General features: G+C 46.7%; 1 protein-coding gene and 1 pseudogene across 1 annotated transcript in view; one reads left to right on the top strand and one right to left on the bottom strand.

Moving 5' to 3' along the window:
* Positions 1-4,954: 4,954 nt before the first annotated feature.
* On the bottom strand, positions 4,955-7,091 carry LOC120846047 (annotated as a pseudogene).
* An 8,661-nt stretch (positions 7,092-15,752) lies between these two features.
* The window catches only part of LOC115314119 (acidic mammalian chitinase), a 43,307-nt gene continuing 42,087 nt past the window's right edge, over positions 15,753-16,972 (top strand). Inside the window, exon 1 of the mRNA XM_029973172.3 lies at positions 15,753-15,986. Within this exon, the coding sequence (XP_029829032.2) occupies positions 15,902-15,986 (85 nt within the window). The 5' untranslated portion in view covers positions 15,753-15,901. The remainder of the gene's footprint in view (positions 15,987-16,972) is intronic.

The following is a 16,972-nucleotide window of genomic DNA, read 5'->3' as shown; positions in this document are numbered from 1 at the left end:
CCTGTTTTCTTTTCTGGCTATCTCTATGATCTGTGTTAATACAAAGAGGTTATCCTCCAGAACCTGCTTTAGTGGCGCCCTCTGGCGCCGTCGAGACGGAGTGCGGCGGCCGTGAGCGCTCGATGAGCTCACTATTCCTCCTCTAGTTCACGGCCACTCAAGCCAGGACCTACGACGTCATGAAGGAGGTTATTTTTTGCTTGTTTTTGTAATTCTAAATTGCCTATAACTTTTAAAATAAAGCGAATTTCGCGAAAAGAAAAGTTTCACTAAGTTACTACGTTCGGTGCGCTCAGGTTCGGTGCAAATTAAAAAACAGTAAAAAGTCCTTGCAGGGCCCCTTTAAGTGAGAGGAGGAAAGCGACGTTGTCGTACGGAAAAACTAAAACTTACCGGTGCTGTTGCTATGGCGACGGCGTCTTCGGCAGCACGAACAACCAATCGGAGAGCATAGTTGTAACCCGAGACTGGGGATACGGACAAGGGACAAAACACAGAACGACAGGGACGAAGTCTCAAACGCAGCTACAAACTTTATTTCACAGGACAAACATATATGTCACTCGCCACCCTCGTCCCCCTCTTTTTCCCTTCCTTTTCCCAAAACTCCACCCCTTCCCTCTTCCTTTTCCCAAGCCCCCGTACATTCCAGTCAAAAACAATTTTGATGGCGCCAACTCCAAGTTGCCGACAGATCCCGTGTCAACAGCCCACACCGCGACATCCCGAGGTCACTCCGGCTCTCCCAAACACAGTCGCAAAGACGCCGACAGAACCCTTGTCCCCCCACACACACCGTGAAACCCCGAGGTCATCCCGGTTCTCTCAAACCAGTCAGCCGCAAAAATTTTTCGGCTTCCGAACTTAAGTGGACGGACGTGTGACTGATGCATTCGGGAGACGTCTTTATTCTAATGGTCTCTCTCACTAATCTTTTCATGTCGTTGTTTTCTTTTTCTACAATCTTTACGTCTCCCCAGGCTGGAGTGCAGTCGGCACATTCACTCAAATGTTTAGCTATTTCCGAATTCGTATCATTGTTTTTTACATTTCTTTTATGTTCCGATAATCTGTCATTCACACATCTTTTGGTTTGACCTACATAAATGACACCACATTTCATTGGTATCTCGTACACTACACCCATCGCGCATACTGTAGACTTCTCTCTGTGCGCCCTTTTACACTGGTTGGGTGTTCTCAAAAATGGGGTCAACCGGTCCAATCTGAAATCCCTCTCAAAAACTACGTCGGCGCCGAACTTCTTTGCGCACGCCTTTAAGTTGTGTGAGATGTCATGGTGGTACGGGATAACCGCCCAACGACCCCGCCGGGGCTCTAGACTTCCTTTATTTCCCGAAACTATCTTTTTTATCTGTCCAATTATGCTATCACCCGAAAACCCAGCATTCCTCAGTCGACACATCTGCTTCTCTACTGCCTTACTAACGTAGTGGGTGCACGATCGGTTTAAGGCATTGCCTAATAATGATCTAATAATGCCGCATTTAACTGTCCTGGAGTGGCAACTCGAGCGCGGCAGGATAGGTTTCGGCATGAGTTTTCCGTACTCCCAGCATATACCATTTTTCACGTGACTCTGCAAATCCAGAAACTGCAAGCTCCCAGCTTTCTCTCTTTCTAGCGTAAATTCCAATTCTGGTGCGGACTTCCTGACTATTCTTTCCAAATCTCTTCCCAGCTTTTCTTCTGCCGTACACACTAAAATATCATCGACGTAACGTCGGACAAAACCTACGTTCTCTGGCGTTCCTCCTAGAAAACTCAACACACTGGAATCTAGACTGTTTAAATAAATCTCCGACAGAATCGGCGCCACCGCTGACCCGATACATACACCCTCTTTTTGAATATATTTTCGTCCGCTGTACTCAACCACTGTTGATTGCAAGTAATAGTCTAAAATACGTAAAAAACTGTCAACCGAAATTCCTGCTCCAGACTGAAATCTTACAAGATTTAGCTCCAGGTGGTCTTTGACCCGTTCCATCAGGAGATTTTTCTCCAAGGAATAGTATAAGTTTTTTATGTCCATTGAAAAAACAAACCGACGCTCATGGTGATGTTCCCCCAAAATTTCGATTAGTTCCGCAGTGTTCCTTAGCGATAACGCGTTCGCCAACGGCACAAAAGAAAACCCCTTCTGGATGAACCCCGATACAACTTTCTGCCACGTTCCATTTTCATTGATTACAGCACGTAATGGCATTTCCGGCTTGTGATCCTTCAGAAAAAATTTGATGCCCAATTCTGAACGCTGTGCGCCTCTGATTCTAGTGACTAATTGGTCGAATTCATACTCCTTAAGTTCTTTGCAAATACCTCCCCTCAGTCGTGTCAAGTTTTTGTCAGATTCATTAAATAGGCCTCTCATGGTGCACTCCGCCTTCTCTCTAAACATTTGAAACGGAAGCACAGCAAAACTTCCCGACTTATCCGTTTGCAACAACTGTAAAGATTTTTCTTTCAACTCTCTCTCAACCACCCGGACCTCCCGAAAGTTTCTCTTTTCAATTGGATAATCGTCTTTCATTAGGTTTTCCATCCGGTCAAGTGCCTGATCAACAAAAGCAGGTCTTTCATCAACATGTCCGTATCCCCAGTCTCGGGTTACAACTATGCTCAATTTACACCAGCTAGCCTGCACCCTCACCATTGCTTCAATCGGAGAGCTCGGCATTTGTTCGGAGCCGTTCGGAGCCGTTCGGAGCACGTGGATTTTTCATAACAAACACAGTTGGCCTTTCTGCCACCGCTTGTCTGGGGTTCGTATCCGTGCAGTGATATGTCGACGCTAACACGATTTAAACTCGCCCGAATGCCGAGGCCGGGATGCGTAACCACCCCCATTGACTGCTACGAACTCGATCGCTACCAAGTCAACACAACTGTCATCGTTGGTAAAAGACGACCCGCAGTCGTTTGCAAAGCGACGTAGATGGGAACAAATTGCCGCGGCGTTTTTTGCGGCCTCGGAAATGCAGGAGCGAGCCGACGTTAAAAAAGATACGCTTGAACTACGACAGTGTCAGCAAGAGCCACGTAAATGCCTGTTCACACTACGGAGCGGACGCGCACGTTTGACCGAAGTGCTGGATTTGCGCTGTTGGACCGCGAATTGATAAGCGCTTCGGGACCGATCATTTACAATTGCAACTCGATGCTGACGTGACACCCGGCGAAGAAAGGTTGGACCGGCATTGCGACCCACGAACTGTTACAGCGATCGACAGTGAGGTGCAGTCGTGTCAGAATAAAATGGAATACTATAATAACAAAGTGTACATACCATGTTGCGAAGGTAATCCATACGGCGTTTATTTGAGCTTGATATCACACAAAACAGAGATAGAATCGATGAGAGCCCCTTTTCGACGACAGCGTTCGTCACCGTTGCCTCGGAAAACAAGGATCAAACTATAATACGGGAAGGGTTCACATGGGTCGCGCGGGCATATTCCATTCAGCACGCCAGCCGGTCGTGGGCAGACGGTTTTCGCCAAGGACCGTCAGATCATCGCTGCGCCGAGTCGGAGTGCCTGCTAGGCCTATCTGCCGATCGGTCGGAGTCCGTACTCGTGGCCCTTGAAGTTTTTCCCGGGTGTCCGTGGATCCAGCGTTCTTGTTCGTTCGTCGTGGTCTGTTTCAAGTACTTTTTACTTGTTTCTTGCTGCTTGAAGTCGGGACGCGTGAGAAGCGCACGTAGAAAAATAAACATCCGTTGGTTGCCGCGACCAACTGAGCGACGCTGTCGGCCATGCTGATTTGATCGTGCGACAGCTTCGGAGCTGTCGTAGGATTTCGTCGTAACCTGCGCAAAACTTACGAAAATTTCGTTTCGTGAATACGGATTTGTTCTTAAGTTTTGTCTTACGCACATTTTTGGCGTAAGATCGTTTCGTGAATCTGGCCTCTGATTTTTTTTTAAAACTTGATTGTAACATATAGGCGCTTTTAAAAAGAAACTGAAGCGGCTATGCATTTGAGACGAAAACACTTAAATCGCCTTCATTTGGCTTCCAGGATCAGATTATTTTCCAATTTGGTGCACGAAGGCTGCAGAAAATTATTTTCAGAGTACTGCTGAAGCCCCTCCTTCTGGGAGCGTGACGTCATTACAGGAGTTTTTAGAATCTCCGCTCTCGCGCATCTTCAGCGCCTGTCAAAAGCTATGCACACGCACTCTTAATCTTCTCAAAAAGGTTAGAAAAAGATAGTGAAAAAATTGTAAGGGTGCAGGCGAGCTGGTGGAAGTTAACCATAGTTTTGTTTAACCCGAGACTGGGGTATTTCGGAAAAGGGACGAGAAGAAAAGAGGCCACAAGGAGGCGACGTCTCAAACACAGCTAAGGATTTTATTCCATCGTATGCACTTTTATACACACCACGTCCACACACCACCAACCAAGTCGACCAATGACAACATAACACCCGGAATACACTAAGCCAAACATAGGCCCAAAACATTACAAAAGAAAAATCTTTCAGCCAGACAAAAGGACAAGATAAGCCTCCGACTACACAAAGTCAACAAAGAACCGTTAAAAGGTTTTTTCAAACCCGCAAACACACGGAACCAAAGGGAAAGAGGGCATACAAGACCTAATTACACACAGCCAAGCAACAAACCATTAAACTAGCCGGTACTTAGTCACCGTAAAGCAAAAAAAAAAAAACAAAAAAAAAAAACAAAAAAACGGCAACCGGTCATTCTAACCCGCACTACACATTGAAGGAAAGCGGAAGAGGGTAACCATGAACCAAAATACACAAAGGGGAGAATGCAAAAGTTCCAACCTCAACTACACACTTGAAAGAAGTAACAAGGAATACCAGAACAAACAATATGTCCTGCACCTGTACGGCATCTTTGTAGGCAGCGCACAAAGTGCTGGATAGCCAAAAAAAAAAAAAAAAACAAAAAAACGGGGGTTTACATTTTGAGGAATTTTCTTGAGCTTTCTCCTAGATGCATTGATGGCTGGCTAATACAGTTTCCCATCGACTTAATTCGGACTGTTTCCTTCACTACCCTTTTTATCTCATTTTCCTCTCGATGTATTACCTCCGTTTCCGACCAAAACACCTTACAATTGTTGCACTCAGACACGTGCTTGGCGATCTCCGAGTTCGGTGCCCCGTTTTTTACATTTCTTTTATGCTCGGTCAGTCTGTCATTCACGCACCGCGAAGTTTGCCCCACATATCTAAAACCACATGCTAAGGGTATCTCATAGACTACACCTCCTTTGCAAGCCACTGACCTGTCCTGATGTTGCCTTCTGCATTCCTTTGGAGGTGCAAAGAACGGAGTCATCCTGTTTAATTTGTAATCAGATGAAAACACTACGTCAACTCCAAATCTGTGAGCACTCGCTTTAAGGTTATGCGAAACACTGTGGTAGTACGGGACTACGGCAACCTTTTTACTTCTTTCTCTCGTTGTTCCATTTCTCTCGCCGAAACTTGGGGAGAGCTGCCTCGTGATGAAAACTTTATCATAACCCGCATCCTCTAACCTCACCCACTGCCTTTTGAGGGCTTGGCCTACATAATGAAGACATGACTTCTTTAGAGCGTTTCCGATTATTGATTTGACCACCCCAGCCTTCACAGTCTTTGAATGGCAGCTTCTTCTACTTTGCCGATTCTTTTCCGTACTCCCAGCACACTCCTTCTTGCACGTGAATACGTAAATCTAAAAACTGCAAAACTCCTCTGTCTGGCCCTTCAACAGTAAAGGTAAGTTCCGGTGCTGAGGCTCTCACCAGACTCTCTATTGCTCCCGTATCCTTCCCATGAAAGCTCATGACCACAATGTCATCAACATACCTTCTCACTAAAACTTCACCCGACCCCCAAACTGCCAGCCTTTCCGAGATCGCGTTATCCAAAGAGTTTAAATAAATTTCTGCCAAAATAGGTGCCACCGCAGACCCAATACACACACCCTTCTTTTGAATCCACATGCGTTCCTTGAACTCCACTACCGTGGCTTTAAGATACAGATCCAGGATCGCTAAAAAACTATCTACCGGAATCCCCGTACCTGATTGAAATTTTACCAAATTACGCTCCAAAGCCTCTCTAACCCTACTCATCAACCGCTGTTTTTCAAGAGAATAGTACAGATCTTTAATGTCCATCGAGATCAACGAGCATTGCCTCCCATGGTGAGCATCTAAAATCTGAACAAAATCGTCTGAGTTTCTTAACGAAAGACTGTTTTCCAATCTAGCGAAGTCTAAACCTTTTTGAAGAAACTTCGAAACCATGCTTTGCCACGTTCCGTTCCCATTAATAACCGTGCGGAACGGCATTTCCGGCTTGTGGTCCTTTAAGAAGAATTTTAAACTTAAAGTGCTTCTCGGCTGATTCAGGACTTTCCTGGCTAAGGTCTCTAAACCCTCGTCTTTAAGTGTAGCTGAGATGTCCTTCCTTAATTTTCCCAACTTGCCTTGCCATGCCATGAATACCGAGTCCAATGCCTCTGTTGACTTTTTTTCAAAAACTGCCAATGGAAGGACGGCAAACATACCGCTCTTATCGGTCTGTAACAATTCCAGGGATCTAGATTTAAAGTCCTTTCTTACTTCCGTGATAGCCTGAAAATTCCTCCTGTCTTTTTTATACGAATCATCCACTACTCTTTCCATTCTACTGACCGCGTAGTCCACAAAAGCAACCCTTTCGTCTAAACCTACTTTTCTAGCAATTGTCTGGATCGCGGAAAAAACATCTACTCTCGACGGTTTTACATTTACACAAAACTTCGGTCCTCCTCTCAACAATTCCTCCGTCCTCTCTGTAAATGCGACTTTACAAGGATTCACAATACCGCACCTCCGAGCCCCAGCGGATTGGTCACCATTCACAAAACTACAACTATTTCCAAACCCAACATTCGACCTTTTTACAGCGTCCAACACTAATCTTCGTCGCACATACCAGTTTCGTTCAAAATGCTGTCTTCTTCCTGCGTCCCACAGTCGAAACCTCTGGTGGTTCCTGTAACCCTCTCCGAGTAGAATCGTCCAAAGCCGAACCGATGCCCTGTTCAGCTCAAGCATCCTGGCACTTGTGGCATCCCTGTACGCCTTGATGATCTTTTTTTTGCAGCTCCAGGGAATCCGGGTCGCCGAAAGATGCCCGAAGAGCCCAGGGTCCACGTGACGCTTCCTGGACGTGGACCCTGGGCTCTTCGGGCATCTTTCGGCGACCCAGTTTTAAGTAGAAGCCAGTTTTAAGTAGAAGAAGCTGCCATTCAAAGACTGTGAAGGCTGGGGTGGTCAAATCAATAATCGGAAACGCTCTGAAGAAGTCATGTCTTCATTATGTAGGCCAAGCCCTCAAAAGGCAGTGGGTGAGGTTAGAGGATGCGGGTTATGATAAAGTTTTCATCACGAGGCAGCTCTCCCCAAGTTTCGGCGAGAGAAATGGAACAACGAGAGAAAGAAGTAAAAAGGTTGCCGTAGTCCCGTACTACCACAGTGTTTCGCATAACCTTAAAGCGAGTGCTCACAGATTTGGAGTTGACGTAGTGTTTTCATCTGATTACAAATTAAACAGGATGACTCCGTTCTTTGCACCTCCAAAGGAATGCAGAAGGCAACATCAGGACAGGTCAGTGGCTTGCAAAGGAGGTGTAGTCTATGAGATACCCTTAGCATGTGGTTTTAGATATGTGGGGCAAACTTCGCGGTGCGTGAATGACAGACTGACCGAGCATAAAAGAAATGTAAAAAACGGGGCACCGAACTCGGAGATCGCCAAGCACGTGTCTGAGTGCAACAATTGTAAGGTGTTTTGGTCGGAAACGGAGGTAATACATCGAGAGGAAAATGAGATAAAAAGGGTAGTGAAGGAAACAGTCCGAATTAAGTCGATGGGAAACTGTATTAGCCAGCCATCAATGCATCTAGGAGAAAGCTCAAGAAAATTCCTCAAAATGTAAACCCCCCGTTTTTTTTTTTTTTTTTTTTAGCTATCCAGCACTTTGTGCGCTGCCTACAAAGATGCAGTACAGGTGCAGGACACATTGTTTGTTCTGGTATTCCTTGTTACTTCTTTCAAGTGTGTAGTTGAGGTTGGAACTTTTGCATTCTCCCCTTTGTGTATTTTGGTTCACGGTTACCCTCTTCCGCTTTCCTTCAATGTGTAGTGCGGGTTAGAATGACCGGTTGCCGTTTTTTTGTTTTTTTTGTTTTTGTTTTGCTTTACGGTGACTAAGTACCGGCTAGTTTAATGGTTTGTTGCTTGGCTGTGTGTAATCAGGTCTTGTATGCCCTCTTTCCCTTTGGTTCCGTGTGTTTGCGGGTTTGAAAAAACCTTTTAACGGTCTTTGTTGACTTTGTGTAGTCGGAGGCTTATCTTGTCCTTTTGTCTGGCTGAAAGATTTTTCTTTTGTAATGTTTTGGGCCTATGTTTGGTTTAGTGTATTCCGGGTGTTATGTTGTCATTGGTCGACTTGGTTGGTGGTGTGTGGACGTGGTGTGTATAAAAGTGCATACGATGGAATAAAATCCTTAGCTGTGTTTGAGACGTCGCCTCCTTGTGGCCTCTTTTCTTCTCGTCCCTTTTCCGAAATACCCCAGTCTCGGGTTAAACAAAACTATAGAAAAAGATGTCACGACTGGTGTCAGTGCGGCGCACTGATCTCTTTTGTAGTAGGATGGATCGCGGATCGGGAGCCCGGTGGCGCCACCGGCGGCCAATGCTTGACACCAGGCAATACACGCAAGTCTATGGGAGAAACACGCAAAAGTAGGAATATTGAAGCTTCTACGCGGTGCTCGAAGGCGAGTATTTTGTGATGTGCTGCGGTCATTATAGTGGACGTCTAGAGATCGAATCAGTATTTGTCAAGCGTTTGAACGCCCATTAAAAAATCAAGCTGGCAAGCTTGCTCTTGTATTGGAGTAAACAAAGAAACTTGCCGTCAATAAGACCGTCCTCGGGGAAGCCCAGAAGTTGATGAATGTCGATAAAGTTTCATCTTCACAGCGGCTTTCCGGGAGTGAGCAAATTCCGCATAGCAAAGCGTTCAAGCTTGTCGTCTGCTAAACCCAACTCATCGAAACCGCCACCGACTCCGCGGTAACTCTAGGTAACCTTTGTCTCATTGAGCTGCACTGCATTTTTCGCCCAGCGGAGTCACTCTTGACCACAAAACCTTTATTTATAAAAATTGTGAGGGCTTTCAGTTTTAATGTTTGTGCACAAGGCTATTTGACAGGCTTCCCGGAAAGCAGCCAAAATTTCAGTGCCAACAACAGCTTAAAAACCGGGAAAACGGCACTTTTAAAGAGCAGCTCTTAAGGGCCGCCCACACTAGCGAGAAAACGCGCCCGGCGCGCCGATAAATTGGTTAAGCGGGAAGATAAAGGGCGTGTCTCTGCACGTGCTCGTGGCGCTGACTGTGCTTCGGCGACATTTTGTTACTTGCCGCGATCGGCGTGCCACGCGCGTTTTCTCGCTAGTCTGGGCGGCCCTTAAGGCGCCGTTTCCGCGTTTCGCGATGTCGCCGTCGGTGCAACCGACCCGCTAAATTTTGCGCGAAATTAAATTGGCGTTGAGGTCATGTGACGTCATTTTCCTCGCTAAATGTAGCCGAGAAAATGGATTGGTGTTGGGGTTACGTGACGTCAATTTCCCGGCTAAATTTAGCTGGGAAACTTAGCCCGCTTAACTTAGCGGGGAAATTTTCCCGCTAAATTTAGCGGGGGAACTTAACCCGCTAAATTTAGCGGGGAAATTTAATGGGAGGGGAAAGGAGGAGGAGGAGGGGCATACCGTCCCCTCCTTACCTTCCCCTCCTCCTCCTCCTCAAGAGCTGCGCTCTAATTTCGCATTACAGAGATTTGTAAACGTCTCGTTTTTTTTTTCTCGTTTTTTCCATGGAGTCCCATGCATCAGCTGCTGTCAGGCGATGGCTGCCGGTGCTGCCGCTCGACCCGAGCAAGACAAACCTCGATCCGCGATCCAGCCTACTGCAAGAGGGATCAGTGGTGCGGGGGGACATTGACGATTGCAAACGGGTCATCTGTCGGCCGCCAAGGTCCTCCTCGTTTTTTTTTTTTTTTTTTTTTTTTCAAGAACCTCTTTAGCTTGCAAAACAAGGCTGGAGCGATAGGCGGGAGTGAGCAGAAACCAAGAAATCACTCATACAGCAATATCTCTAACGGATGGCCGAATTTTTAAAAGAGAAGTGCGCGATTGAACACGGCCGACGAGACCGACGAGACATGTCACGTCACGATTCTCATTCCCTCTCCTCTTTGCTTTGTCTCCTCAAGCTGGTGAACCGAAGCGAGGAGAAGAGAAGCGAGGCCGCTTCCCCACGTTCTCAGCTGTTCCAGGAAGATCGTGACGTCAGAGTCCTCGCCTGATCGCGTCCTTCTTTTCCAAAAATACGGCCATCCGTTTGAGACATCGATGTATGAGTGAGGTTTTAGAGTTCGTAGTGTCCCGTTCAGCGCTTCTGCGGCCTTACTTTGCGAAATCCAAATTTCGGTCCAATTTTCAGTTTTAGTTTTCTCTTATTCCGTTTACTTCACTTCATCATTACCATGGCAGGCGAGTTTATTGCAATTTCAGACTCTACTGTGCCTTTCTCCCTAGCAATGACCTTTGTGGAGGCTTGTCACTGCCCGTTTCAGCAGCTCGGTATCTCGGCAGAAAAATGGAAGGTCAGCAATGGCGGCTGTAATCTGGCGCGTGTATAAAGCGTCTATATGGCATGCTTCAAGATATGCGCACAACTATTAATAAGAGGATTCAGTCTGCATACTCCTTCCAAAAAATAATCCCTGCGCATCCTTAATCACGAATCGAAATTTGCAGTCATCGACCGACCAAATAATATCGGGTGCATCTGGACCTGCAGTCTCCAGGACAGCAATCAAGCCCCCAACGCGGGAGCTCTAGAGGCGGCTCAGAAATACAATAAAAACGCAATTTTAATTGGTAAAAATCCTCGTTTGCTGTCCTCAGAATGAAGGACCTTATCTTCACATTAAATTTATAAATCTTAACTTTAGCATTAGCGCTTCAAAAAATAAAAGCAGAAAAGAAGTGAAATTTGGTACGAAGCCGAACAGGCGCGATTCGGGATGCGGGGGGGGGGGGGAGGGGAAGGGGGGGGGGGGTGTTTGGTTTGTCCTTCTGCTTGAGAAGTAGTTCGTACGCCACTGACGACTACACCACGGATCATAAAAATTTGTGCCCGCGAAATAATTCCGAATCGGGGTTATTCCTGAGTTGCACTTGCAGCACCGCAATCTCAACAGAGCACGTCGAAGTTCGTTTTATTTATTTTATTTATTTATTTAGGAATACTGCAGGCCAATTGCGGCCCAAGCAGGATTGGGGGTTACAAAAGTGGAGTCAAAAAAGCGCAACACCAGGTAATCCGTAAAATGGGAGAGGGGAACAGGGGAAAATTATGCAAAAATTGTAATAAAGCAAATGTAATAGCTCACAACAAAGTGTAGTTGAAAAATAAATTGAAAAGTAAATTGCATAGCTTTCCTAACCCCCCTCCCCCCCTAAATGAATATCCTGGGTGCGCCAATGCCCACAACACAATTACTTATGTTCGTGCGGCGCATGGTGCGCACTTGCATGCTGGGCTGTGGGGATTGCATGCAGGGCTGTGATTTTGTAAGCATTATAACGAGATATAGTACGTGTTAACGACAGCGGTGTCGAACGCCCATTCAGTTGGCCGTCAACCAGAAACAACAACTTTCGTCATCAAAGTGCGCTCTCGAGCTGCGAAAAGTTTCATCACCACGGGTCAGAGCGCAGTTGAATTCAGGAGTCGATTGCGCCAATCGAACAGTACGGAGAAACAAATCACCCGGCGTACATCTATCTGGGCGCGTGACGTCGTCACATCGTCCGGGTAGTTGTTCCTATTTGTCCTTGCAGATAAAACTAAAACTGATTGGTTGGTGCGAAATATGTGCACCAGAGGACACGTGCTCAGCAGCAAGGCCACCAGAATGGTGGCTGATATGACGTCAGAGCAAGTCGGTTTCTGCCCTGTTCGTGGGCTTACCAGTCTTCGATTCGGCCTAGGCAGTAAACTTTCCAGTTATAACTGAAAAACACCAATAAACATCCTTCGGTGACGAAATTGCAAAAGCAGTAAAAGAAAACGAAAGGCACCGATACATATTTACTGGAGTGAAAAATGCTGAATCGGTTAAAATCGAAATCGTTCAGCCTTTCCACTCTCGTGAAGAAAGAAGACCAGCGGAGCTGTACTCGATACACTGTGTGCTTCTTCTTCGTTGTCGTTTGTTTTTCGCGCTGTTTCCAACGACGAAAACCCACCAACGCGCCCAACTATCCATTCTTCTATTATTGCAGGAAAGGTTGCCGCCATCTACAAGTGACGGCGGAAACCATACTGGTTGTGTGCTTGCCGCCGTCGCTTATAGATGGCGGTAGCTGTCCACGTAGGTTTGTGTCGACATACCGGACACGATCTTGGGGAACCTAAGGTGCCTTCATGTGCGCTTTGCTTAGGGTGGTGGCATCTCGCCATATTGTCCCACACGCTTATTTCTCTTTATTGTTCAGAAGCGCGTGAAAGAGCGTGTCCCTGCACGCGTTCGTGGCGCTGACTGTGCTATGGCGACATTTTGTTTTCGTCGATTTCTTTGTATTTTCCCCGTGAGCGCGTGCTGTCGGCATCGGGTACTACAAAGGGTGGCATCACCCTAAACAGAAGGACATCGAGGCACCCTAGGGGAACCTAGCCCTTAACAGCTCCGCTGTAAAAACAGCGACTTCTGGAAATGTTTGCTTCACTTAGAATTCATCTTATCGAGCCCCTCTTAGACTTAAAACCCAGTTCTTCACGATATTTTTTTAACCGATAATCCGTTTTTAGCGTTCGTTCGAAACATCATCGAAATACATCAATATTTGAGGAAGAATAAAACCAAAAATCATCCGTCAATATATATATATATATATATATATATATATATATACATATATTTTTTTTAATAAATAGATGCCGGATTAGAGATGGGCAGTATTTCAAATACAAATATTTGAAATACGTATTCAAAATATTTTGAGTATTTTGTATTTCGTATTTAATTACGTTTTGGGGAATGTATTCGTTAACTGTATTTAAATACTTAAAATTGATATTTTTATATACATGTATTTTAAACACAGCCCTAAATACAATTTTCGGCAACCAAATCTTACCGTGGTGAATCTTCACGAAGGGAGTCATATGTGAAGAGCGTGAAACTTGCTGCGCCTTCCCCAGAATAAACACTGAAGAAAAAAGAAAGAGTAGAACAAGGAATTAAAGAGCCGAGTACAATTATTGGCGTTTCGTTTGGGTGATTTAATTTTTAAACAAGTCGAATTAACGGCCTGTTGTTTGAAAAGGCTTTGATGCATCAACTCAGTTTTTTTTAAAATTAATCTTCAACCGAATTCAACCGTCTTTCCTAATGTTGAATCCGCTTATAAAGTTATAACAACAAGATTTTTACTTTAGAGCTGCAACATTCTTTCTAAGCATCTGATTCATATGAGCTCCACTGTTGATTTGGGTATAGTCTTTTTTACCTGGATTAAATTTGAATCTAAGATTTCAGTCTTAGAACAAATGAAAAAGTATTAGATGATGATAAAATACACTCGTATATGTATTAACGCGTGAGCACTAGAACGCACGTTTCGACGAAAACCCGTTGGTGTCAGTCAGTGAGTTTGTCAGCGCCATGCATGACATCGCTAGGTGCATCGAGGTGGACAAAGAGGGAGAGGGTGATGCGTGCTGACGTCAGCGCTTCGGACCATTAGGAGTGTCGCACAGCTGGCGCGGAGCAGGAGGCACCGGGGCGCGGCCCTTGGGAGTGCCGGCGAGCTGAGTTGCCGCTGTGCCGTCGACGTCGCCGGAACAACTAATGCTCACGCATTTCTTGTATTTAAATACTTCCCTAACGATTGTAATTAAGTTATTAATTAAATACATTTTTGTCGGTGCTTTGTGGAAGTGCAAACGCTTCAGATTTCTTGGGGTGCATTCACAGTGAAATTGGGAGTGACTTCTTAAAATGAGGAGAACATATAAAGACGTTTACAAATCTCCGTAATGCGAAACTGGAGAGCAGCTCATGAGGAGGAAAAGGGGAGGGTATGACCCTCCTCCTCCTCTCCCCTCCTCCTCTTCGTCCTTTTCCGTCCTCCTTTCCTCCTGCCGCTGAATTCATTCATGGGCGACATGATACGAAGTCGTGACGTCATTTTCTCCGCCAAATATAGGGGAAACTGAATTGGTGTTGAGGTCACGTGACGTCAATTTCCCCGCTAAATTTAGCGGGGAAACTTAACCCATTAAAGTTAGCGGGGTAATTTTCCCGCTAAATTTAGCACAGCGGGGAAATTTTCCCGTTAAATTTAGCGGAAACATTTCCGTGCTAACTTTAGCGGGGAAACTTGCCATAATGCAACGCGCGCGGTTAAGGCGCATTCACACAGCGATAAAAACGCAAGCCGTGGGGTCAGTGTTTTGCTTATTTTTCTATTTAAAAAATTCGAGCGTCGAGGAGGACGACCGGACGTGACGTATCGCCTTTTTCCGGTTTGGACATGTTTTCGCTGTTTTTAGTTTGGATCCACAATGAAGGCGAAAATGCAGAGGGGTCGAGGGATTCATGCAGTCGCCAAGCGTGACTGAAAGCATTTCATTATGGAGAGAAGCAGACCGATTGGAACATCTGACTGTGAGCAATTAGTGTTGTATGTGTGTGCACGACGCCGTAAAACTACTCTTTATTCTTTGCACGAAAGCCGCCGCCGAAGTTTGTAGTGTGTTCCGACCTCGGACTGAACGGGAGCGATCACTCCCAATGTGTTTTGTGTATTTACTGTGTGCACGCCACCACTACGACTATGACAGTTCTTCGAGAACACTATCGCACAAGTGGCGTAAAGTGTTAAAGGTACGGACGCGCGGGCATAGCACCGTGCTTTGTTTGCATACAAACGCAGCAAAAGAGCACCTTCTGAAGGTGCCAACTCGTACCCGTGCCTTTCGCGAATGCTGCATACAATCGGAGTGTAAACGTATATATAATCATAGCCGTTGTCCATTCAGTGAAGACGGTTGTCTCCGAGCGCCAGGCACGTAGCCAGGATTTTGTTTTTTGGGGGGGCCCACCCATGAATAAATGCTGTATGAGGGGGAGGGGGGAGAGGAGGTCCCAGCAATATGGAAGGTTTCGGGGGGGCGGGGGGGGGGGGGGGAAGCCGAGCCCTATGCTCCCCCCCCCCCCCCCCGCCCCCTAGCTACGTGCCTGCCGAGCGCATATGCAATCGCAAAGTCAAGGCAACAACAATCGTTCGAAGTAGACGAATTAACAAATTCCGCGTTCTCTCTACAAACGCGAGGTTCCTCGAGAAGGCGCCGATCTCGGTTGCCTCTGTGTGACTGTTTCGTCTTTTTCGACGCCGACGTCGACGTGGACCGCAACGGGCGTTTTTTGCTCAGTGTGAATGCGCCTTTACGCCGACGCCGCTCAACCCGGAAAAAGCGCCTGAAAGCTGCGCTTCAGAAAAATAGTTTCAAAAAACGTTTAGTGACCGGTGTTTCGTCGTCCGGTTGTCTCCTCTTTTTTTTTTCTTTGCTTTATCTGCGGCATCGAGTGGCTCGCTCGGTACTTCGTATCGTGAAATCCATATCTTTCGTTTATCAACCCCGCGCGAGACAAGCGTAGCTGACGCAGTTAACAATTGTCACAATCACACACGCGACGCTCCCGGTCGCCGCGAATCGGCGCCTTTCGAAAGCGCGAGTGGTTTCTTCAGTTGCACACGAAGCGCGAGGAACGCGGTCTCGATCATGCGTCACTGGCGAGCGTTTGCGGTTCTCTGGGCCGCTTTGCTTCATTGCGGAGGATGCAGCGGCATGTCGACGAGAAGTACAGGTGAGTGAAGTGGCAGGCAGGTATACCTCGAAAGTTATCGCTCGCGATAGTAGGGTGCGATCGCAAGCCACGCTCGTGCGAGAGCCTACGACGGCGCCAAAGCTGCTGGCGGGAACGCTTCACAGCGACGGTACCAGCGCATTCGCACGTCCAGCATGAAGGTACCCTTAACATGGGTCCCTCTGCAATCGGCGAATCAGTCAGCGCTCTTGGGTCGCTAGCGCATACCACGCGCGGAAAATCGCGAACTGATTCGCCACCAACCATAGAGGTCCCTTAGACTAAAGGGAACTTTATGATCGCGTGAACGAGGAGACCGACAAGGAGGTGCTTCATTTGTCCCGCCTCCAGCGCAAGCTTCGTGCTTTCGGTGATCGACACTTTGCCGTCTCGTGAACATCGAGCACGCATGTGCATTCGAAGCACAATGGGGGGCAACGAGTGCGTCTTGGAGCATTCGAAAGGAACGCGCTACACTCTAAGAAAAAATGGAGGAAAAAGGTGGCAACGGCGCATTTTCCTCCCTTCTACTGACGCGCCTCCAAGCGGACACGAGAAGGGAGGAACGAGACGTTTTTCTCCTTCTCCAGGTAGACGGGAGAAAGCTTCCACCCTCCCGAATCATCTTTCGGTTTCGTTTTTCGAGCACGTCGCGCACGTTGTTTAATAAAAGTTGTTGAGTTGATTGAGCTTCAGCGGCAGCGAAGGCCGCCTCTAATTCCGTCTCCCATGTCCAAACGTGCAAAACATTTCGGTTGCATTGACGTTTTTACCACTGATTTTATCAAACGAGCAAACGAAACCGCTAGAAACAGCGAATTTGCGGAGCAGTGCCAGCAGCGCTCCTTGCTCTGGGCTAAGATGGCCATCTCCGGATTGCGGAACCCACGCGGAACCATGCGGAACAAATGCGGAACCATACGGACCACGCGGAACAATGTGTCCATAGTGGATGTGTCGACGTTGACGACGTTATGGAAATCGCG

This window comes from Ixodes scapularis, unplaced genomic scaffold, assembly GCF_016920785.2.
Source record: "Ixodes scapularis isolate PalLabHiFi unplaced genomic scaffold, ASM1692078v2 PGA_scaffold11__112_contigs__length_91849675, whole genome shotgun sequence".
Classification (NCBI taxonomy): Eukaryota; Metazoa; Arthropoda; class Arachnida; order Ixodida; family Ixodidae; genus Ixodes; species Ixodes scapularis.
Note: the sequence above shows the minus strand (reverse complement) of the source record. Positions and strands in the feature narration are given on the sequence as shown.